The sequence below is a fragment of the Littorina saxatilis genome, linkage group LG4 (assembly GCF_037325665.1).
Source record: "Littorina saxatilis isolate snail1 linkage group LG4, US_GU_Lsax_2.0, whole genome shotgun sequence".
Lineage (NCBI taxonomy): Eukaryota > Metazoa > Mollusca > Gastropoda > Littorinimorpha > Littorinidae > Littorina > Littorina saxatilis.
The window spans coordinates 53,738,652-53,764,128 of NC_090248.1; the positions used below are offsets into that span (position 1 = coordinate 53,738,652).

A 25,477-nucleotide genomic window follows, 5' to 3' on the forward strand; every position below is an offset into this window, starting at 1 on the left:
AGCATTACAGATGTCCAGCTGTAGTCTACATTTACTCCGGTCATATTTAGTTTTAACCTCAACATAATACCTTTTTAATGTTTAATGTAATAATTTAACAGATTATTATATGTTGTTTACACATATCAGGAATATAGAGTTATATAATGGGGGAAACAAGAACTTCTTCGTATTCAAGAAAGTGACTTCTTACTGATTTGCCAGAAAACAACATTTCAGTATAGTAACGAGGGGGACCACGGGGGAAATATGTAATCGTTACACCGGCGTTACCCATGCAGATGCAGATGCAGTAAAAGCCGGTAACCATTCAACGCTAATTTGTTAAAGCATAACACGCGAAGAAGGTTTTGTTGTTCTTCGGGCGCCTATCCGTTTTTTTCCGGCAGTTTAGGCGAAAAGACGTCGTAAGGGAAACTACTCTGTTTGGGTGTACAGCACAGAGATGCAGCTGCCATGATGCCTTTTTCAAGTGCACTGTCAACTGACTGACAAGTCCTACTAGCTGACCACGAGCAAGTGGAAGCAGAGTAAGTGACTAACATGCGCCGTTACAATTTAATGAAGGTTGGCATTAAGGTTATAGTTACTTCAAACGCTTGCGGGAATGAAATAAAAAGTGTGTCTGACTCGATGACAGGACGGTACTGTGACACTGTCGGTAGTTTAACCAGTTCGCTGGCTGGGCTGTGAAACCAGTTACAGTTTGTTACATGTGGATGGCAGCCGGGCTTCTGCCCAAACCAACTCCAGACTGATTGCTGCCCCGTCAATTTCAAGAGGTGAAATTATCCAGGAGGAGAAAAGCATGTCAAGATCTTGCAGATTTGTGATGGAATTTGACAGAGATCACCTAAAATTCGATTTATCAGAAAATGCAACGAGTGGTTTCGTTCCTTGCATGAGAAAAGAAATAATTTGCGTGCAAGCAAATTTGTATGTGAAAAAGAACAACTTGAAGAGTGAGACGACACGAGTGGAATAGGACTGGGTGGCCGAGTGGTAACGCACTTGCTCTCGGAAGCGAGAGGTTGCGTGTTCAGGCCTGGGTCAGGCTGCAATTTTCTCCCCCCTTTCCTAACCTAGGTGGTGGGTTCAAGTGCTAGTCTTTCGGATGAGACGAAAAACCGAGGTCCCTTCGTGTACACTACATTGGGGTGTGCACGTTAAAGATCCCACGATTGACAAAAGGGTCTTTCCAGTTTCCTGGCAAAATTGTATAGGCATAGATAAAAATGTCCATCAAATACCCGTGGGACTTGGAATAAAGTAAAAAAAAAAATTCCATCTCACACGGCATTTAAGTCTCAATGCGCCACTAATAGTCAGAATGTTGACCCTGGGCGTTAAATGGAAGAAGAAGAAGAAGAAGAATACAGGCCCAAACTTTGATCAACAACATTAATTTTTGGATGGGAAGGGGGATAGTCAGTATATGGAGTTTATCATTATGATTATGTGAGATCAGTAAGGCTGGCAGACGTATAGGTACTTCCTACAGCCACCTGTCAGTTTGTTGTTAGGTAGGGGCTACTGTTACGCCTTTTTCAAGTCGTAATTCGACTCAGAAATTCTATAGTTACGGCATGACGTCATTTTACTGTCGTAACCCGCTCACTGCAGGCTTGGGTTACACCTTTTCCACGAGTCGTAGAGTCACTCGGCCAGACTTTGATTACGGCGCGGCGTGATCCTACCCCGGACATTCTCTAGTTACGACATGACGCCTTTTTACTGTCGTAACACGCTCACTATTATTCATGTCCCTTGTTTGGACATACTTGTAAGTACTGGTGGTTGATTTTCCAGATATCCTCTCAGTGATTGAGGCTCAGTGATTATAGATTTCACTGTTCCTTTAACGGGTTTATTCCGTATTTTTGGAATTATCTGTACTAATGGTACAGGTGAATGTGGGGAGTGAAGTAGTTGTTTGTTCAACCCATCCCGTTATTTTGTTTCTCCAAACAAGGATTGAATCATTTGTGTATGATTTGTGGTGGAATTTCCTCCATGGTGTGTAGGCCTACTAGGATGTACTGTACTGAATGTTGGGTTATATTTTCCCCGTATGTGTACTATGCATACAGGTTTATTGGAGGGAAAATGTAGTGGTTGTTTTTTTGCATCAGATGGTTTCGTCCTCCATTGATGCAGGCATATGTCAAACTCGCCAAACTGCAATGCTTCGTTGAAAGTCTTTCTGGGGGCTCGTTTCCGCTGCACCTGCAGGGTTCGCGACGACCGAACGTAGGCTAGAGCTGGACGAACGCGTTCGTTTTAAAGTCCGACATAACTTTTTGCAACCTGTTGAAGTACTCGAACGTACTTCCTACTGTCAAAACTGCTTCGCTGTGAAGTCCGCTATCCATGACTAAAGTAAACCGGCCTGCATACGGGTAGAAACGCACAACCACTACTAATGAACTGTTAACACGTCTGTCCTCACTCGACCCACGCTTTAAAATGGCCGCCCAAACCGGATCAAACCGGAAGTAGAGCGCGGCCCTGGCGGGGAAATGCTTTGTGGCGTAATCAAAGCAAAGAAGGGAAAAGTTACGGGCATCGTAAGTGTAGCCACTGCGTTGTTGCTATGTGGGGCTTGAACCCCCGTTTCGTGAGGTATTTATTTGTTGTCATTTATTTTGTGCAGACTAACATTAACAAAGTTTACATCAATGAAAAGTTGCACGTAAGGCTTCAAGGACATGAGTATACAAAGCACGTAGATTTATTATCTTCAACTGTGTAGCACCATAGTGCACAGTACCTTGCTTTCTCTAGCGATAGACATAGAGCATTGACGAGTCACACTTAGGTTCATAATTATATATAACAAGATTTAACTCTTACCAGTTTGCTCCCTTACCCTTGCTTACGATGCCCCCCCCCCCCCCCTCCCTGACCAATGATCTAATTATCGGGAAAAAATTGGTTATTTTACATTGGATGGGTCGGACAGTGGATAAACTCATATGTTAGACACACTTTATGACAGAAACAAGCTGGGTTTTTGTTATAAGTTAGTTATAGGAATGCATTATTAGGCCCCCAAAAATAAATAGTCTGTTAACGGTAATTAAATCATAGGCCCATAAAATAGGGTCGGTAGGTCGGCACTTTTTTTTTTTTTTTTTTTTTTTTCTCAAAAAACTATATTTTTAAGTTATTTTGTCAAAAAACAAAGACCTTTCTTTTTTTTCTTCTTTTTTTCCTCCAAAAAACTATATTTATAAGTTATTTTGCCAAAAAACAGACTTTTTTTTTTCTTCCCCAAATGCCCAAAAAAAGTCTAGGGTCGCGCGAAAAAAATAGGATCGGTCGGGATACCATAAACAGACTATTTTTTATTTTTTGCCTTAGGCATGCGTATGTCATGAAACCTTCAACTTTGAAATTTGGGTGGGGGTATTCAGGTGAAAATAACTTTTTTGTTTATCAGCAAAACTCAATAAAACTTTGCTATGGTATTTTGAAAAGCATGGGTGTGACTGCTAGTGATGAGTGTAATTTTTGTAAACAAAAGAGAGACACAATATTTCATTATCTCGGGGAATGCGAGTGCGTGCAGACTTTTTGGAATGCATTTATCAATTGCCTAAGGGAGAAATGTGCAAATTGTACCCGACTTGCTTTGAACCCTACTCTTGTACTGTTTGGCAATGACAATAAGACAAACGTCGATGAAGGTTTTTCACACATATTATTAATTACCAAGTTTTTTGTTTATAAGTGTAGACTTGCTAAAGTCCAACCAACTCTCAACATGTACCTCAGAGAACTTGCATATGTTACTTATGTACACAAAATAGACAAACAAGTACATCAGATTACAATGAGTTATGACAAATACATTCATAAGTGGGCTGCGTACACAGAGCTCATACAAGAATAACTGCACACACTTTCGTGCTTTTATATTCAAAAAAACATTTTATTTTCTGCCATTGTATACATAAGGTGTTTTTGTCAATGTCATAATATTCTGAATTGCCTTTCCCATACTGTCAACCTGAATGCATGCATGTAACCTTTTCTGAATAAAAAAATTGTGAAGAAAAAAAAACTTTGCTATGTTATGTAAAATTAATGCCAAAACAGACTAGTTAGCAGCATATCTAAAATAAACTGAACACAAAAAAAATTTCTTCTTTGTGTTTGTCACGTGTTCCAAAAAATGGGCGTACAAATTTCAACAAAAATCATGTCACCCCCATAACCTTTTTGACTCACATGCGAAGCAAAAGTGAGTCTATGTACTCACCCGAGTCGTCCGTCCGTCCGGACGTCCGGACGTCCGGACGTCCGTCCGGAAAACTTTAACGTTGGATATTTCTTGGACACTATTCAGTCTATCAGTATCAAATTTGGCAAGATGGTGTATGATGACAAGGCCCCAAAAAACATACATAGCATCTTGACCTTGCTTCAAGGTCAAGGTCGCAGGGGCCATAAATGTTGCCTAAAAAACAGCTATTTTTCACATTTTTCCCATTTTCTCTGAAGTTTTTGAGATTGAATACCTCACCTATATATGATATATAGGGCAAAGTAAACCCCATCTTTTGATACCAGTTTGGTTTACCTTGCTTCAAGGTCAAGGTCACAGGAGCTCTTCAAAGTTGGATTGTATACATATTTTGAAGTGACCTTGACCCTGAACTATGGAAGATAACTGTTTCAAACTTAAACATTATGTGGGGCACATGTTATGCTTTCATCATGAGACACATTTGGTCACATATGATCAAGGTCAAGGTCACTTTGACCCTTATGAAATGTGACCAAAATAAGGTAGTGAACCACTAAAAGTGACCATATCTCATGGTAGAAAGAGCCAATAAACACCATTGTACTTCCTATGTCTTGAATTAACAGCTTTGTGTTCCATGCTAGGTTTAGTTATTTGACCTTGACCCTGAAGGTCAAGGTCATGTAAAGGTCAAGGTCAAGCATGTGAGTCGTATGGGCTTTGCCCTTCTTGTTTACCTTTAAAGATAGCACAATTATTTTTGCAAATATGAAAAGCTTATTCATTTTCCTTTCATTTGATATATAACTTTCTATATTTCATTTGGAATATGACCCCAGATAGCCACTCGGCAAGTAGGCACCAACAGCACTGTAAAATATGCCCTGAAACCCCCGAACTGGTAAGAGTTAAGTTTGTTGAACTTCGTACTTGATCGAATCATTTATTCATTCAGATTGTCGACTGTCACCCTTATGTTTTTGTCATTCACGTAATTTATATATAATCAAGCTGAGGATAGATTTCAACAGAGTCAGCTGAGTTGTTTCCCGCAGTGGGGCACTGCGGTTATGAAATTAAAGGCCCCTCCTGTTTTTGGAACCGCAGGAGCTTTCTAGTTTGCTGTTAGGTAGATTTTTGGTTCCTCTTTCCTGTCATGCTCTCTTTTTCTTCATGAATTCTTTTCTTTTTTCTGCCTTCTTGCTCATTCACCTGTATTTTTTCCAAAAATCTCTTCTCTTGCCGCTTGTCTCGCGATTCATGTATAGTTTAATCTGTTAGTGTTCTGATGTAAGTCCAGCAGTAGATAGGTTAAGCCTATTTTAACATACTGGAAACTGGTAATCTTCCAGTAGGTATTAATTTAGTTTTACTAAAGCCTGCTGGGACACAAGTAATGGGTTAGTGCATTTGTAAACAGGAATCGCTTGACAAGTGGCCCCCTTCATCCCCCCCTTCCTCGTCCTGATATGGCTCTGCGTAGTCGGCTGGACGTTAAGCAACAAATAAACAAACAAACAAGCTGAGTTGTTGAATGTTTATCAGAAGTGAGGCAAGTGCAAGTGGTAGTAGTACTCCACTTGACGATAAATGTACGTGCTCGAACATTCTTTGCACCCTAATTGGTAGCTGACGCAAGCTTTAAATGTGTACGTAGCTCCCTCATGAGCCCTAGCTTGTAGTGGATGCAGCTTTTTCTAATGAAATATCATCAGCTCTTAATCTTATGAGTTCAGCCAATTCCAATTATCATGTGCCGACCTTTAGTCCTGTAACAATTCTAACATATGCATCTATGCACATTAGAGTCGAATGTACTCGTACAGATTTCGTCGTTGAGTTATTTGATGAAAGTATGTATGTGTGTGTGTCACTGTCAATGTGTGTGTGTGCGAGAGATCGAGACACACAGACAGTACGTATCACATGAGAAGAAAATGTCACATATATACACAACACACATACTTGTCAATAGAAAACTTGACGGGCGCAGTGGCCTAGTGGTAAGACGCCGGCCTCCTAAGCGGGAGGTCGTGGGTTCGAATCCCAGCCGCCTGGTGGGTTAAGGGTAGAGATTTGTTCGATCTCCCAGGTCAACTTATGTGCAGACTTGCCTGTGCCTTATCCCCTTCCCGCACGCACAACACCAAATGCACACAGAAAAGACCCTGTAATCCATGGCAGAGTTCGGTGGGTTATAGAAACACGAAAATACCCAGCATGCTTCCCCCGAAAGCAGCGTATGGCTGCCTAAATGGCGGGGAAAAAAGGGTCATACACGTAAAAATCCACTCGTGCAAAAAACACGAGTGAACGTATGAGTATAAGCCCATGAACGCAGAAGAAGAATAAAAAACTTGACTTGATCTTCAGTTGGTGCATGAGGGGACTAAGAGTTAACCGAAAATGAACTTTTAAGTTCAGATGGTGGACTAGGTGGGGAGAGCACAAAAACCGGTGTGCTTGAGCAGTCTACGCTCAATTTCACCCGCTCCAAAACCTCTTTTCTATTGGGTCACGTCCCTGAACACATCTATGACGGGCCACTTATACAGTTGTTTCAGCCGAGCATCACACACTGCTGGGCTACGCCTGCAGTCGTTTAGCATCTATAGTGGTCTACGGTAGAATACTCGTGTTTAATTCAAATGTACATATATTAGGAGCTACTTCCCATGTTTTGTAATGTATGGTTGATGGTGTATGCTTTTAATTAAGCGTTGTTGACTATGAATGTAAAGGTAAATGCTTGTATAACTGTGTTTTAATTTTAAATGTGTCAAGCGCAAAGAGCATAATTGTAAAGTTATGATGTTGCGCTATATAAATGCTCATTTATTATTATTATTATTATGTTTAGTACTTCCATTTCCCAGAGTCGGATCTGAAATCAAAGCAGTTTTGCGCAATTTTCTAGAAAAATAATGTATCGAAAGCAACCTTTTCCGTATGCTTAACCTTTGCCGTGCTTCCTGGGTTCACCTGTACCCAGAGACACACTAAAATCATTGTAACTCTGGAACCATTAAAGGTATCGTTTTGAAATTTTAAGTATCTCTCACACACCTAATTTGCTCTCTGTCTGCAAATTTTTAGTGTGTACATGACAAAACATTAAAATTAATTGATTATGATAATTTACATAAACACTACCGATGGCGCGGGTTCACACAAACCCATACTTTTAAAGTAGTAGTGATTGTAACTATCCCTCTGCCGACGGCGCGGGTTCTGCTACACCCATAATTACCAAAGCGGCGGAACAGTGTCTGTCTGCCTGTTTGTCTCCAAGAGACTGTCTGTACTGTCTCTCTGTCTGTCTGTCCGTATCTCTCTGTCTGTATGTCTGTTGTCAGTTGCTCTGTCTGTCTGTCTGTCTATCCGTCTATCTGTCTATCCGTCTATCTGACTGTCTGTCTATCTGACTGTCTGTCTCTGTCTCTCTCTCTCTCTGTCTGTCTCTCTCTGTCTCTCTCTCTGTCTCTCTCTCTCTCTCTCTCTCTGTCTCTCTCTCTGTCTCTCTCTCAGTCTCTCTCTCTTAGTCTCTCTCTCTCTTTCTTAGTCTCTCTCTCTCTTTCTTAGTCTCTCTCTCTTTCTTAGTCTCTCTCTCTCTTTCTTAGTCTCTCTCTCTCTTTCTTAGTCTCTCTCTCTCTTTCTTAGTGTCTCTCTCTCTCTCTCTTTCTTAGTCTCTCTCTCTCTCTCTTTCTTAGTCTCTCTCTCTCTCTTTCTCTCTCTCTTTCTTAGTCTCTCTCTCTCTTTCTTAGTCTCTCTCTCTCTCTTTCTTAGTCTCTCTCTCTCTCTTTCTTAGTCTCTCTGTCTCTATTTCTTAGTCTCTCTCTTTCTTAGTCTCTCTCTCTCTCTCTTTCTTAGTCTCTCTCTCTCTCTTTCTTAGTCTCTCTCTCTCTCTTTCTTAGTCTCTCTCTCTCTCTTTCTTAGTCTCTCTCTCTCTTTCTTAGTCTCTCTCTCTCTCTTTCTTAGTCTCTCTCTTTCTCTCTCTCTCTTTCTTAGTTTCTCTCTCTCTCTCTTTCTTAGTCTCTCTCTCTCTCTCTTTCTTAGTCTCTCTCTTTCTTAGTCTCTCTCTTTCTTTGTCTCTCTCTTTCTTAGTCTCTCTCTCTCCTTAGTCTCTCTCTCTCTTTCTTAGTCTCTCTCTCTCTCTTTCTTAGTCTCTCTCTCTCTCTTTCTTAGTTTCTCTCTCTCTCTTTCTTAGTCTCTCTCTCTCTCTCTTTCTCTCTCTTTCTTAGTCTCTCTCTTTCTTAGTCTCTCTCTCTTTCTTAGTCTCTCTCTCTCTCTTTCTTAGTCTCTCTCTCTCTCTTTCTTAGTCTCTCTCTCTCTCTTTCTCTCTCTCAGTTTCTTAGTCTCTCTCTCTCTCTCTTTCTTAGTCTCTCTCTCTCTCTCTTTCTTAGTCTCTCTCTCTCTCTCTTTCTTAGTCTCTCTCTCTCTCTTTCTTAGTCTCTCTCTCTCTCTTTCTTAGTCTCTCTCTCTTTCTTAGTCTCTCTCTTTCTCTCTCTCTCTCTTTCTTAGTTTCTCTCTCTCTCTTTCTTAGTCTCTCTCTCTCTTTCTTAGTCTCTCTCTCTCTCTTTCTTAGTCTCTCTCTCTCTCTTTCTTAGTCTCTCTCTCTCTCTTTCTTAGTCTCTCAGTCTCTCTCAGTCTCTCCCTCCCCCTCTCCCTCCCCTCTCCCTCCTCTGCAAGAAGTCGGTGAAGGGAGAAACTCGATGCACCCACTGAAGTAGCGCTGTGGGTTTCCCTGAACCCACCCCGTCGTTAGAGAAATAAACGGTAAAAACCCTCTTTCAAATGTATGGGTTCAGACAAACCCGCATCGTCGTTAGAGAAATAAACGGTAAAAACCCTCTTTCAAATGTATGGGTTCAGACAAACCCGCATCGTCGGGCGTGTGTAGTCAAAAGCGGCATCCGGCAAAGGTTAAACTTGACGATCCTTCAGATGAGGATTATTTTTTGGCCAGCTTAAAGGAATAGCACTTAGCAGCAATAGTAACAAAGAAAGTGGTGTAAGAACTGTGTGTGGTAGTGGTACCTGGATATAATTTGGTCAGTTTCACTTACTCCTGTGTTTTGTTATGTTTGACAGTTTGTGTTTCGGGATGCTCTAGGTATTCGCATTTTCTGTCTGTGCTCTGTGTTTTGGTTTTTTTTGCAGAATAAAGTTATAAATATAGTTATACACAACATCCTTTGTTCATTAAGTATGGCACATTTGGTGATGATTGAGCTTCATTTAGGTCTGCTAGACAGGGTTGTTAACAACTACTGGCTTCATTTAGGTCTGCTAGACAGGGTTGTTAACAACTACTGGCTTCATTTAACATTGATGACGGCAGGCTCAGGCTGGCAGGAAAATAAGGGAGAGGCTGAGCTAGTCACAATACACCAGTTTACATTTTCGCGGAATTCTGTCATGCATAGAAAGTGTTTTTTTTTAATTCCATCTTCTTCTTCCAGTTCTGGCGCTACATGATCAAGTACATGGAAGAAAGAAGATAAACTCGATACCTAATGCGATTCTGATTAATCGAGCATCTCTGCATCGTCTGCACAGCAAACCATGGCGCTAAAGACGATTGAATGCGACGTTGTATTTTCATGAGTTCTTGCATAAACTTTAAGTTCATTACATTTTGGTGACATATACACTTGCTCAATTGTTGGTTGTAGTTATGCAGGTTATCAAATTCGGTAATGGGGGTCCAAATTGTGCAGAATAAGCAATATCTTTTTGAAAAAACACGTTTCGGGCAACTCGCAAATGCTGTGTACTTCACCGCACACTACTGTGTGGCATACCTTTTTGCATCCATATAACTATCCCATCAATCCCATCCCAATCAGTCGAACTAAAGGTTTATCAAAACTCCCACACACAACCAATAATAAATGCCAACCTGAATGGTGGTTCGCAGTCACATTCTAACGACTCTCGAGGAATGTTGTGAATTCTGCAATCTTCAGACCACCATTTCCGGAGTCTGTAAGTTCCATTGCTGCAACCAATAATTGAGCAAGTGAATGCCATAATATTATGGCTGTTACTTGCATTTTTTGTTTAGCTGTTTATGAAAATGAATCGTCGTGTTAACTTGTTTTCATCCTCGCTGAGCCGACAACGCAGCGCGCGGTTATTCGACAAATCGTCCCGCTTTAGGTATCACATGAGTTTCCTTCTTTGTTCCATAGAAGCACCGGAACTGTTCACTGGCGTGTAGTGTAAAACACAAGTTATTTTCCCAGAAAAGAATGATGACTTCCGGTTTAAAATGGTAGAAAAAACACATGAAATTTGCATTATTTGCGGTACATGAATTTGGTCTTCGGTCCATTAAATTGAGCCAAACGGTCAATTTGCCCGCTACAAATTTCCTTCTGCAATGTACTATTTAGTTGCATACCTTTTATCGTTCAGTATCAAGACCAGTTTACGTGAGTTGACTTGCACTCTTACAGTTACAGGAACACATGCAGATTACCGAATTACTGGAACAACCACAGCCCCCCGCGGGTTAGGGGGAGTCCCATATTGGTTGGGACGAGAAAGAATTTACCCGATGCTCCCCAGCATGTCGTAGGCGACTAACGGATTCTGTTTCTCCTTTTACCCTTGTTAAATGTTTGTAAAGATTTTAGTCAAGCAGTATGTAAGAAATGTTACAGACCTGTTTACCCTTACGATTTTGGCGTAATTTATTACGATTTTCTGCAAAAAATACGCCATTCCGCTATCTGTGTCAAGACTACGATTTTCATAAATAAAAAAAATAAAAAAATAAAATAATTTTTTTTTTTTTTATAATTAATTCACATGTTTGGCATTGTTTTTTTCAATGGCAAAATGGGGTGAAAAAGCACAGGACTGACCAGAGATCATGTCTGTCTGATGAGACGCTGGAGAGCCTTCTAGTGGTGAAGTCTCGCCCTCACTCATTCGGCAAGCGCAAGTACAGTAGAAAAGCGCTTGACACACTGAAAAAGGCCTACTACGATCAAAAGAAAAAGAATCAGTGATGCATGTGCTTTTGATGTGATCTTCTTTGAAATTATGATGACTATAACAACTGACTGATGTGTTTGGTTTGTGAATGATGGATATATGTGCATCATTGCGTTTCGCAGACACAGTTGTCATGTGCGTTGTAATTGGCGACGAATGCTGGATGATTACTATTTTTGTGCCAGGATTACTATTTTTGGGGCTGAGCATTACTCCAAAACACTAATGGGGGTAAACAGGTCTGATGTTAAGTCTTTTGTACTGGAAACTTGCATTCTCCCAGTAAGGTAATATATTGTAGTACGTTGCAAGCCCCTGGAGCAAATGTTTTATTAGTGTTTTTGTGAACAAGAAACAATTGACAAATGGCTCTATCCCATCCTTCCCTCCGTCGCGATATAACCTTGAACGGTTGAAAACGACGTTAAACACCAAATAAAGAAAAGGAACAACCACAGCTCTGCAATAAAATACTTTTATTGGAATCAATATAATCACTGAAAGCCATTTTGTCAGCTTCTATGAATTGCTGAATCTTGTTTTGCTCACAGCAGGGACCATGGCTTCTCACAACAGCATGGAGGAAGGAGACACAGCAGTTTTGTCCGATGTCAAGATAGAGATTGATGTGCCTGAAGAGTGTTGGCACATGACTGAACCACATCCTTATGGTAAGGCTAATGAATCACCTCAGATGTGAAAAATGACAAATTCTGAAAATGTCTTTCTTGCTGGCTGAGCTGGTGATGCAACTGGAGTTGTAAATTGGGGGATGTGGACATTTTCTGAGTTAATTGTGTTTAGAGGGAGTACAAACATGTACATATATGTATAGCTAGTTACAACACGAGTGTTTTTTTTATATGGCTTGTATTTCAGTCAAGACCCAGCGGATGAATATCATAGGGATCCACGAGCCTGTGGGATCACGAGTGTTGTAACCTGTACACCAAAGACAACGTGGAACACAACATAGCAGAGCTATACTCATAGAACTACTGAGCAAGCCACTGAAAAGTGGCAGTTAAACTCGTGCATTAAAACAGCTAGAACAGTCTTCTGAGCTTCCCCTTGCAGTCCCAGAAAACTGTTCTAGCTGTTTTATTGTTGACAAATGAGTAAAAAAACAAAAAAAAACAAGGAACAGTGGCTCAAACACAGTGGATTTTGCATATTTGTTGGTTAATGATGTGGCGATTACAGTCTGTTAGTGTCAAGCTCCAAAGCAGACCACAAACAAAATACAGTCTAATCTTGTAATGACAATTTTGTCCTGATGATTTATCTTAACCTTGTGATGAGATTTCAATACCAAAATCCCCTTTGATAGGTCGTGGGATAAAGATGAAATGTCCTATACAGGGTGACGGAATACAGTTATATATATATATATATATATATGGTGATGTCACTCTCTACAAATCGTCACGATATAACCTTCGTGGTTGAAAACGACGTTAAACACCAAATAAAGAAAGAAAGAACTCTCTACAAAACCTCCAATGATTTCATCATATCAATTGACCCTGTCTTCACAAGATACCATGGATGAGTGAAGGAATAGCTTCCATGTAGTATATTTGGATTCATTTACAAACTTAAAAAAATCTAATTGTTCAAATACTTCAATGTTTGTTATTCTTTTGTTTTGGGTGTAATCATCAAGCCTAACAATGTGTAATAAGAGATGGTTTTCTGTTGTCTTTGAAATTGCCTGCTTCTGCTTTGGGTGTGTTGAATCAGAAAGAAGAATGACATTGTCCAAAACAGGAAGCAGCTAGAAGAAACATTTGATACTAATGATAAATCATATTCTTAAATGGATGTCTTTGGGTTGGGGTTTTTTTCTAGTGCCATTCAGCGAGGTTGTGGCCACAGAGAACACATCTGCCATGCCAACAGTGTCGACATTGGAAGGACAAGCTGTAGACAGCACCCACAGCGATACCTGGGTGAAACAAGAGGAACATTCAAGTACTGAGTGTGATACCTCGGTGAAAGTTCAAGAAGAACCTTCAAGTGCTGAGTGTGATACCTGGGTGAAACTAGAGGAACCTTCAAGTGCAAAGTGTAATACCTGGCTGAAACAAGAGGAACCTTCAAGTATTGAGTGTGCTGGGTTAAAAAAGACTGATGATGTGAAGCAACACCTGTTAACACATACAGGAGTAAAAAAGTATGCATGTACAGAATGTGATGCTAATTTCACACAGTCTGGTAATTTGAAGCAACACATGTTAACACTGTGGGAAGGCGGGTGGAAGGACAAGGATATATAGCACGGGCAGAGGAGCATACAATTAAGACACCGAAGACAGAGGTTGCTTTAACTTATCTTAACTTATCTTTTATTGAAGGAAAATGTAACTAAGAATAACCACTCAGGTAGCTTATCTAAATCATAATTATTCCAAAACAGTTTAGCTAAATTTGGTAGCAACTAGAAACAATGCTATAAGTTATAAATTAGAAACAATAACAGAACTCTAATATAGGAAATAGCAATGCTTACATATTACCAGAAATACCAATTATGAATTCTGACATCTACCAGTACCAGAATCAGCTAGAAACAATAACAGAACCAGAAAACATGTATTTAGTGTAAAACCAGAAACAATATGTATTTCTGGTGCAAACCAGAAATATAAACTATGAATATGAAACCAGAAATAGTGTTATAAGGTAATTATTCTAGTAGCAAAAAATATAACTATGAGTTCTGGTATCAACCAGAAAGCAGTGTAAAGAAGAAGGCACTAGAAAGAAAAGAAAATACAATTATAAACAACATGCCTTCTAAGTCACACATGACATAATACAAAGCATAAATCAATGAATGTAACATTGTACAAAATAATCATGACAAATATAGACAAGTAACAATACAGCCAAAATCCTGCAGACACAGCATTCTCTGAAAGAGAATCCACAGTGAGTTAAACAACTCCACAACAGCTAATGTCAAGGGAAGTAACCAACATCTCCCTTAGGCCTAAACCTTGCAAAGGAAAATGCTTTACATAAATTAACCAACTGCATGAACCGCAACTGCAAAATAATTGTTATTATTAAGCGTGTTCATCGCCATGAAGACACATCTTCATCGAGTTGAATAATAACGACAAGAATAAGAAAGATAACTCAGGCATGGGGTAAGCGCAAGCTCCCATGCTTCAAAATGAAGCGTTAGACAACAGTCTATTACTTTACAGGGAAGCGCGACTAAATCATATCGCTTTAGATTAAAAGTCTGTTATGCACCTATGCGACTGCACAAAATGTTAGGTTTTACCAGTCGCAAAGTTCTTCTGTAGGCAACCGCCTTTAAAGTGCAACATGGAAATTGATAGTTAAAAATATGCATCAGCCTGTAGACAATATCTTCCTATTGTCCGAGATCTTAACTCAGAAGATCACTATCATTATCATGCCTGAATTAGTCAAAGGAATGTTAATCAAAACTCACATGATTATGTACAGGTAAAAAGGTAATACAAATGAAGACTAGCAAAAGTATCAGAGTATGAAAATGCATGTGACAAACAGAGTAGAACCAGTAGAGTGACACAGGAGAGAATACATAACATGACTGGCTCACACAAAGCCAGACAAAAGGCAGGGAGAGAGAATGAGAATCAGACTAACACATCCAGTCTGAATACCAACCAACACACAGGTTGCTTAAGGTCTGAACAAGTAGTAGCCTAAACTAGCCTCAGATGTTATCCGGCAATGGCTGTTGATTGAATACATTCTTAACTTGGAAAATGAGCAGGGATGGTAAGCCATGTACATGTGTACAACTACAAGATGTGTATATGTGTTTTCCCCAAAACAAAGCCCATTGAACTGGCGGGGAAAAGGGACACACCAAACGGAGGGAAAATAGGGGAAGGGGGGACGCTCTTACATTACACGGGGGACGCCGGTCAAAATGGCGGACACTACAATCTTACATCAGCCAGTTAACCGTCAACGACATACGGCTTGAGATGCAGCAACATGATAAAACACATAAAAAGTAATGCATCATGAAACTTCATAAAGCATGTCATGTTGCTGTACACTTCGCCTATACACAGTTACGGTTACAGTGCTGGAAACAAAGAACGATCCTCATTGGAGCGAAAACTGAGCTGAATCTCTTTGTTCCTCAACAAACTGGCTACGAAGCAGAATAATAACTAATAAACAAATTTAAATGTAAACCCAATGTGACTAGCACACACACACAGGGAATAGCTATAGACAGGGGAGGCAACTGGGTCGGGCAGGAGATAACACACACAAAGAGACGGGGTACGCCACTTGGCTACAACACATACAAGAGCGAAAAAGTATGCATGTACAGAATGTGATGCTAGATTCACACAATATGGTAATTTGAAGCAACACATGTTAACACATACAGGAGTGAAAAAGTATGCATGTACAGAATGTGATGCTAGATTCAAACAGTCTGGTAGTTTAAACCGACACATGTTAACACATACAGGTGTGAAAAAGTATGCATGTACAGAATGTGATGCTAGATTCAAACAGTCTGGTAATTTGAAGCAACACATGTTCACACATACAGGAGTGAAAAAGTATGCATGCACAGAGTGTGCTGCCAGGGCCCGTATGCTTATGGGGGAAGTTCGCGACAACTCCCGAAGTTTTGAGTGACATCGGAAGTACTTGCCTCACTTTCGTATGCATGGGCCGGAAAAAGGGTTTACCTCGAAGCAAAGCGAGGAAGTAACTCAGGGTATTTTGCGACTACTTCTAAAGTTTTGAGTGACATCGGAAGTACATCCTCACTTTCGCATGCATGGGTCGAAAAAAGAGTTTACTTTGAAAGCTAACGAGGAAGTAAATGAGGGTAAATGTACTACAGCCAGACCCAGTAGTAAACACGCTACTTCCACAGTTTCTCAGTGCAAAAAGGCAGGGCTTTTCTTCAGTTTTTCATGTCAAACCGAGCTGACGCTCCCAAAGAGAGAAAATAGAGGGAAAAGTCGTATCTTCTGCATGCATTTCGTGCAAATTTCCCTGAATACAAACCCGAGTTGCCAGCTTTGACTTTTGTTTGTTCTGGGTCATTGGCCACCACTCTTTCATTCCCGCTTATACGAGGGGGTTACTGTGTTTCTATGAAAATGGGCGTCGTTGTGTGCATGTGTGAGTGTGTGTGTATGTGTGTGTGTGTGTTTGTGTGCGTGCGTGCGTGTGTTTGTGTGCGTGTGCGTGTGTGTGTGTGTGTGTGCGTGTGTGTTCGAGTGTTGAAGTGTAAGTTTCTGCTATTTTTTTTGTCATTGCTTTATCTGTGTGTGTGTGTGTGTGTGTGTGTGTGTGTGTGTGTGTGTGTGTGTGTGTGTGCGTGTGTATGTATTTGTGCGAGTGCCTGTCTGCCTGTGTGTGCGTGCGTGCGGGTATGGAATTGTGCGTCTGTTCCTTCATACGTTTGTTTGCGTGTTCGCGCGTGCCGTGTGTGTGTGATTGTGTGTGTGTGTGTGTGTGTGTGTGTGTGTGTGTGTTTGTGTGTGTGTTTGTGTGTGTGTGTTTGAGTGTGTGTGTGTGTGTGTTTGTGTGTGTGTGTGTGTGTGTGTGTTTTCGATGTTATGTGTGTGTTCGACGGTGTGTGTGTGTTCGACGGTGTGTGTGTGTGTGTGTGTGTGTGTGTGTGTGTGTGTTCGACGTTATGTGTGTGTTCGACGGTGTGTGTGTGTGTGTGTGTGTGTGTGTGTGTGTGTGTGTACCCACTCCCCACACTATGATGAGCTGACTATATTTGCGCCTTGATATTTTATTCATGTTCTTACGTTTTATGCTGTTTATTGTGATTCACCACACCCGAGTTTATCGTAATTGAGATAATAAAGTGTTCTATGTCTATGTATTATGTCTAATACACATGCACACACGCACGTAGGCTACAAAAATCCAATCTTGACTTTGAACTTTATATAAACATACATTCTCTTCACAATTAACGAGGACAAACGTAATTTACAAATACCTAAGTACAACAATTTTTCTGTTTTAAAAATTCGGACACACATTTTCTCAAATAATATAAAATTCGCTGAACTTATCTTCTTTTCACTACACCTTATATCTTGATTCCCAAAAAATGGAGTTCTGCCTTTTTAAATTTACCAGTAACACAAACATTCGCTCTGACCAAACTATTTTTGTCCAGCAGTTTTACCGATACACAATCATTAAAAAAAACACTACAAAAAGAGTTTTAAGTTAACCGACTTCGCTACCACATAAACAACCTTTTTATATTTAGTCAAGTTTTGACTAAATATTTTAACATCGAGGGGGAATCGAAACGAGGGTCGTGGTGTATGTGTGTGCGTGTGTGCGTGCGTGCGTGCGTGCGTGTAGAGCGATTCAGACCAAACTACTGGACCGATCTTTATGAAATTTGACATGAGAGTTCCTGGGTATGATATCCCCGAACGTTTTTTTCATTTTTTTGATAAATGTCTTTGATGACGTCATATCCGGCTTTTCGTGAAAGTTGAGGCGGCACTGTCACGCCCTCATTTTTCAACCAAATTGGTTGAAATTTTGGTCAAGTAATCTTCGACGAAGCCCGGACTTCGGTATTGCATTTCAGCTTGGTGGCTTAAAAATTAATATGTTATATTCGGATTAAAAACAAGCTCTGAAAATTAAATATATAAAAATTATTATCAAAATTAAATTGTCCAAATCAATTTAAAAACACTTTCATCTTATTCCTTGTCGGTTCCTGATTCCAAAAACATATAGATATGATATGTTTGGATTAAAAACACGCTCAGAAAGTTAAAACAAAGAGAGGTACAGAAAAGCGTGCTATCCTTCTTAGCGCAACTACTACCCCGCTCTTCTTGTCAATTTCACTGCCTTTGCCATGAGCGGTGGATTGACGATGCTACGAGTATACGGTCTTGCTGAAAAATGGTATTGCGTTCAGTTTCATTCTGTGAGTTCGACAGCTACTTGACTAAATATTGTATTTTCGCCTTACGCGACTTGTTTTTATTGTCCCCAACATTCTGGTCAACGAAATCATTATTATAGACAGTCATTCTATTTAAGGACAATTATCACAGCTTTCGTTCAACCAGTTAAAAACAACAATTATAGTAAAAGCTACAGCGCGATCATCGTTTGCCCATTTACGAACTCGCGATGAGATTTGTTTCTTCTGGTCACCAAGCCTACCGTTTACAAACGCATGCGCACTAATTGGGATTCCCCCAATTTTCTCGACCTTGACCTCAGAACTCTCGAAGCCACAACTTCGGCGTTCAATTTAGCTCGTGCATACCGAGTAGCTGGCAACTTTGCTTTCGAAGTTCCCACTTCCAATGTCAAGGGCCTCTCGCTTGACATAATTATACGACGATATCGCATCTCAAGGGTCCTTACCCATCCAAAAGAAACCTCCAGCGCATACTACAATTGCAGGACATTCCGTTTTTAAAGGCAGCTCATTGGGAAATTATCTCAGACACAATATCGAAGACGTGAAATGCGTCAATCGAGCAACTGTCGTAACTTGGCTACAATGAGACGGTCTCCTACCTTGCACCATAGACACGGACTGTGACATTCTTGTTTAATTTAGGTGAAATGCTTAAAACAGAGTGACTCAAAAGCGACAGTTCGATCAGTTACTGACCGAAAAAAACGTGCTCGAGTCATTCGGCGAAGGTGGCGAGCTTTCAAACCAGCACGACTGAATAACTCAGAATGCCTTTTTTCATCATGCCTCTATTCTACACGAGTAACATAGTGCAGTGGTAACGGTTCCGGACTCTCGTTCATTTGCTCCGGGTTCAAGTTCCGCCGGGAGCTATATATTTTTTATTAATCTTTTCCGGCTTTTTAAGCCTCCGCAATTGCATTCCGGCTGCAAAAACCGGGTTTTGCCTCTGTGTTAATTTTATTCATTTGCAAAAGAAACCTTCCTATGCTTTGAAAAAATCATATCATGTCTTGACTTTCAACTGTACGCGCGTGTGTATATGTGTGTCACTACGGTGAGTGTGTGTGTGTGTGTGTGTGTGTGTGTGTGTGTGTGTGTGTGTGTGTGTGGGTGTGTGTGACGTGTCACTTGTGTCATCATATTTTCAGTGTGTGTATGAGTGTAGATTGAGAGAGAATGAGAGAAAGTGAGAGAGAGTGAGTGTGTGGTTATTTGTTTGTGACTGTGTGCGTGCGTGTATGGGTGCGTGTGTGTGTGTATATGTATGCGCGCGAGCGCGCGCGTGTGTGTGGTGTGTGTGTGTTTATGTGTGCCGTCAGTGTCACTTGTGTCATAGTGTCAGTATGTGCATGAGTGTACGTTTGTCTGTGTGTGCGTGTGTCGTAAGAGAGAGAGAGAGAGAGCGACACTTCTTTGGCAATTTTGGACCAGACAGCGTCTTTATGTTTAACAGTTAGACTGTTCTGAAATTTGGACAGAATAACCGTTCTTTCGTAAAACACTTCTGTCAAGAGTACAGCAATTTCACCATCTGAAAAAGGCGCAGAACGCCCCTCTGTGTCTACTTTCTTTTTGAGCGGCACACGTGCCTTGCCATTTTCGTTGACTGCCATGTTGATAGAAACGTGCGCATGCGTATTAGTAGGGATTCCCCCAATTTCCCCGACCTTGACCTTAATACTCTCGCTGTCACTACTTTGGCGTTCAAGTCAGTTCATGCATTGTGAACCGTTAGAAAGTTGACTTCGGGAGTTCCCACTTCGAAAAGAGGCCTCTACTTCCAGTGTTTCTTACTTCTAGTTCATGCATACGGGCCCTGGTTTGCACAGTCTGGTACTCTCAAGCAACACATGTTAACACATACAGGTCAGAGAAAGTATGCATGCACAGAGTGTGCTGCTAGGTTTGCACGGTTTGGTTCTTTGAAGCGACACATGTTAACACATACTGGAGTGAAAAAGTATGCATGTACAGAATGTGATGCCAGGTTTGCACTGTCTAGTACTTTCAAGCAACACATGTTAACACATACAGGAGTGAAAAAGTATGCATGTACAGAATGTGATGCTATATTCAAACGGTCTGGTAGTTTAAACCGACACATGTTCACACATGTATACAGGAGTGAAAAAGTATGCATGTGGGTCATTCCATAAAGCTGTGTACCAAAAGTGTGACATGCATCATGGAAATTTGAAAGTGTCTGAATAGGTTGTTATTACGGTTTATGTGAAAGATATAGACATATGTCACGTTGCCATGCTAAACAAAAGATAAGTTTAATCCTTTTGGATACGAGGGGTGGTCGGAATGTTGTGTAACATCACACAAGTTTAACGTAACATGGGATCTAAACACACAAGACAAATAACAAAAAGCCATAGTATATAGTAACAAGTTTTTTTTGCTTCACATTTAGAGCGTATTCCGAACAAAATGCAGTCAGGGGAAACAAACTGAACAAGTTGTAGGTAACAAAAACGTATTTTTTGGTTGTGTCAAACAACAAACAAACATCGTCTGTGTGAAGTAACAAACAAATCCACTCGTGTGAGTCAATAAATAACATTGAGTCAACATGTAGCAACAAGATGTACACTGAATGCCCAGAATCAGGTTATCATAGAGACAAGTAAGGCTAGGTTAGCTGAAACCCGAAGGTTGAGACGGTGAGCGCATCTCCGCGAATACAGTTTTGCCTAATATTTGTGCAAATTGTTAAAGCAAACATGACATATCTATATCTATTTTATTCGGGAACTGATCAAAAATACAAAAAAATCATGTTTGAATTTGTCATTACAATTTTCTTAGTTGGGAAGAAATTCAGCCTCGATCAAAAATTATTTGCCCAAAATTCATACAAATTTAGTGTTAACACTTTCGCGACGGGAGGTGACTAAATTAGTAACAGCGCTGACACGCCCATGGACGGAAAGTGACTATTTGAGTAACAGACATACAAGGTACACGACTCGTGATTGCTTCCCGGTTTTTGAAGCTTGCAATAAATTGAGTTGTTTCCCTTGATACATGTGACTTGCTCTTCTGCCATGTGCAAATTGTAGAAGATTAGCGTGTTTTTTTCTAACAAAAAAAAATGAATCGAAGGCGAGCCTTGTCACGGGAGCAGATTCTCCGGATGTTGGATCTTGAGGATCCTGTCAATCATGATTCGGACAGCGATATTAGCAGTGAAAGTGAGGAAGAAACAGTGCCAGTGCCTCACCCTGTTGTTGCTAGTAGATCTAGATCTACGAGTCGGCAAATTACACGTGGCAGGGGTGGTACACGCACATCTCGGAATCGTGGAGGTGCTAGGGGGCGTGGCAGCACTGACGACAACAATGGCTGGCTAGAGCCTCCTAATCCTTTTGGGCTCATCAGCGAAGAGGACATACCAACATACACTGGTGTCTCTGGCATGACAGTTCCACTTCCCACTGACAGGACCCCACTGGGATATTTCACATTGTTTGTCGACAATGTTGTCATCGATCGTTTTGTCTTGGAGACAAACAAGTTTGCAAAGCAGGTAAAGGAGCACTTGCCCGACTTCTATTACCTGAAACGATGGGACTGTGATACTGGCACTGATTCAACTGAGATGAGAAAGCTCATAGGAATATTGATGGCCATGGGTGTGGTCAGCAAGCCCACAGAAAGATCATACTGGTCGACGAATTCAATCATGGAGACGCCGTTCTTCAACAAGGTATGTCACCATAATGTTATAATTGTTTTCTTCCTTTTTTTGTGTGTGTGTACTGCTCTTCATATTATATTTATTATTTTTAAATTTATATCACTATTGCAATTATATATTGTCATTTATGAATTATTTATTCCATAGTGCACATTTTATTATTACCTCACATACAAAATCTATATACATACGACTAGTGTCTGTCTGTCTGTCTGTTCGCGATGCACGGCCAAAGTTCTCGGTGGATCTTTTTCAAATTTGGACACCGTATTCAGCTATACCCCGGACACAACCTCATCGATGAGATATTTCAACACGTGCTCTCAGCGCGCAGCGCTGTGCGCGCTGAACCAATTTTTTGTTGTTGTTGTTGTTGGGATCCACTACCAGTAACTCTTCCTTATCTTCTCCAGTGTTTTCAGCCGCGATTATCTCCCTTCCTCCGTGTGGCGTCAATCCATATTCCCGTTACTACGTTACTATTTTTAGAAGGTCACTGCACGTTACTATTTTTAGAAGGTCTCCAGTGTTTTGCACGTTTATCCCCTTTCCTTCGTGCGCCTGCAAAGCCTGCGTACACCCTACACCCGGCAAAGCCGGGTCCCAGGCGCAGCCTGGTATTCGGCTCTACTTCTTCCCTGCGAAGCCGGTACCCAGCGAAGCGGGTAATCATCTAGTATATATATATTGCTGTATTGCAGGTCATGCCACGTGACAGATTCCTCGCCCTCTTCACTTTCTGGCATCTCAATGACAATGAGGAAGCACCCCTGCCAGGCAGTCCAGACTATGACAAGCTCTACAAGATTCAACCGTTCTTCAGTCACCTGCAGGAAAGGTTTTCTTCTGTGTATTACCCGGAAGAAAACATGGCTGTGGATGAGTCCGTTATGCCATGGCGAGGACGTGTGGCCTGGAGACAGTTTATTGCCAACAAACCATGCCGCTACGGAATGAAGCTGTACTGCCTCTGGGAAAGCTCAAGTGGCTACATCGTGAAAATGAAAATGTACACAGGAAAAGATGGCAACAAAAGAGAAGTTGATCATGGCCCAAATGTGGTCAAAGCTCTAACAGAAGATTACCGCAACAAAGGTCACACTATCTTCACCGACTCATTCTTCACCTCATCCGACCTTGTGACTTACATGCAGGAGAACGGCACTTCTTACGTTGGCACTGTCCTAAAACATCGAAGAGGAAATCCTACCGACATTTCAAGCAAGGATATGAAAGTGGCTAAGGGAAAGACCGTTGTTCGGCAAAAAAACAATGTCGTTGCTGTTCGATACAATGATCGAAAAGATTTCATGTTGCTGAGCTCAAAGTTCACGGCGGAGCCTGTGGACACTGGCAAGACAGTACGACTGACAAGGGAGCAGCGCCAGAGAGGAGAAGAAGCCAGGAATGCGGTGAAGCCGATGCTTGTACACGAGTACAACAAAAGCATGAATGGCGTTGATCACTTCGACCAGCACCTCAGCTACTATTCTTTCAACAGAAAGACTGTGAAGTGGTGGAAGAGAGCGGCCACTCACTTACTCCACATGGCCTTGGTCCAAGCCATGATTCTGTTCAACAAATATGAGGATAAACCCAAACCCCAGGCAGATTTTGTCCTTGACCTAGTCATGCAGCTGACAAACTGTGGAGTAGCGGAGCGACAAGATCCCGCTAACCCACACGCGGAGCGACAGGATGGAGAGATTTTGGCTGGTGACGATGAAGGACAAGGTAATGATGAAGCAGCAGCAGGAGAGGTTGAAGCAGCAGCAGGAGATGATGAAGCAGCAGCAGGAGAGGTTGAAGCAGCAGCAGGAGGGGTTGAAGCTGAAGAACCACCAAAGAAAAGGATGCGGGTCAAGCCAATGGACTTCGAGCGACTCAGCCATGCTGACAACCCTCACAGACTAGTCCCTACCCCACCCACCGCAAAGAGCATGCGGGCGTCCAGAAACTGCGAATGCTGCACCATTGCTTCTGGGAAAAGACGAACCTACCTCAGGAGAGTGCAAACCACCTACATGTGCAAGGCCTGCAAAGTCCCTCTGTGTCCAGACCCATGCTTCAGCATCTACCACTCAACGAAGGACTATAAGCGCGAAATGAGACGCTATTATAGCATCAATGGCGAAGGAGAGTAACCATTGTCCTGTGAAACTGAAATGTGCATAGGTGTACAGTTGGTACTTTGTTGTGAACATGTGACATATTCAATGTATGGGGGGTCCTGATTTGGCCTATTATGGTCCGCTGGACCCGAAAAGCAACAGCTAACTAACTAACTTCAATGTATGGATTACCTGGACATCATTTGGTGAGTGTCACAGGTTTGTTTCATTTGAGTCAGGATGCTGTGAGTGAATGCGTGATTTGCTTGTTTTTCTCTTTGTACTGTCTCCTTATTTCTGTGTACAATGTTAACAATATTTCAGCTAATTCATAGGTTTTACACCTTGTTTGGTTATAACATTATTTATAATACTTTCTGTTAAAAAATAACTTTTAAAAAAGCAGTGGAAAAACAAAAAAAACGTTAAAAAACACAAATTATCCCCCTTTGCTAAAACAAATCGCGTGACAAACTTATAAATAGCACAACTGAACTGGGCATCCATTTTTGACTCACATGCGAAGCAAAAGTGAGTCTATGTACTCACCCGAGTCGTCCGTCCATCCGGCCGGCCGGCCGGCCGGAAAACTTTAACGTTGGATATTTCTTGGACACTATTCAGTCTATCAGTGCCAAATTTGGCAAGATGGTGTATGATGACAAGGCCCCCAAAAACATACATAGCATCTTGACCTTGCTTCAAGGTCAAGGTCGCAGGGGCCATAAATGTTGTCTAAAAAACAGGTATTTTTCCCATTTTTCCCATTTTCTCTGAAGTTTTTGAGATTGAATACCTCACCTATATATGATATATAGGGCAAAGTAAGCCCCATCTTTTGATACCAGTTTGGTTTACCTTGCTTCAAGGTCAAGGTCACAGGAGCTCTTCAAAGTTGGATTGTATACATATTTTGAAGTGACCTTGACCCTGAACTATGGAAGATAACTGTTTCAAACTTAAAAATTATGTGGGGCACATGTTATGCTTTCATCATGAGACACATTTGGTCACATATGATCAAGGTCAAGGTCACTTTGACCCTTATGAAATGTGACCAAAATAAGGTAGTGAACCACTAAAAGTGACCATATCTCATGGTAGAAAGGGCCAATAAGCACCATTGTACTTCCTATGTCTTGAATTAACAGCTTTGTGTTGCATGACCTTGGATGACCTTGACCTTGGGTCAAGGTCACATGTATTTTGGTAGGAAAAATGTGTAAAGCAGTTCTTAGTGTATGATGTCATTGCTAGGTTTAGTTATTTGACCTTGACCCTCAAGGTCAAGGTCATGTAAAGGTCAAGGTCAAGCATGTGAGTCGTATGGGCTTTGCCCTTCTTGTTTAATTAGTACACAAAATTTGGTGGTGATTGGACTTAATTCAAGCTTGCTAGACAGATTTCTTTACAGTTACTGTTTTTTG

General features: G+C 41.1%; 1 protein-coding gene across 2 annotated transcripts; it reads left to right on the top strand.

Moving 5' to 3' along the window:
- On the top strand, positions 1–25,235 carry LOC138965080 (piggyBac transposable element-derived protein 4-like). 2 transcript variants are annotated; one of them, XM_070337203.1, is made up of 6 exons: positions 1–530; positions 11,809–11,928; positions 13,109–13,433; positions 21,345–21,948; positions 22,641–23,699; positions 23,742–25,235. In XM_070337203.1, exons 2-6 carry the CDS (start codon positions 11,817–11,819, stop codon positions 24,081–24,083), a joined length of 2,442 nt encoding a protein of 813 aa, XP_070193304.1. In that variant the 5' UTR covers positions 1–530; positions 11,809–11,816; the 3' UTR covers positions 24,084–25,235. The 2 variants fall into 2 exon arrangements, with proteins under 2 accessions (XP_070193304.1, XP_070193303.1); XM_070337202.1 differs by having other exon boundaries at positions 22,641–25,235.
- The last annotated feature ends 242 nt before the right edge of the window (positions 25,236–25,477 follow it).

Bases quoted from the DNA above. Each gene is read 5' to 3' on its own strand.
- LOC138965080 (XM_070337202.1), top strand. From the start codon at position 11,817: ATGGCTTCTCACAACAGCATGGAGGAAGGAGACACAGCAGTTTTGTCC. The intron at 11,929-13,108 runs GTAAGGCTAATG...GTTTTTTTCTAG, and splicing joins GACTGAACCACATCCTTATG to TGCCATTCAGCGAGGTTGTG. The intron at 13,434-21,344 runs GTATGCATGTAC...AATGAATCGAAG, and splicing joins ACACATACAGGAGTAAAAAA to GCGAGCCTTGTCACGGGAGC.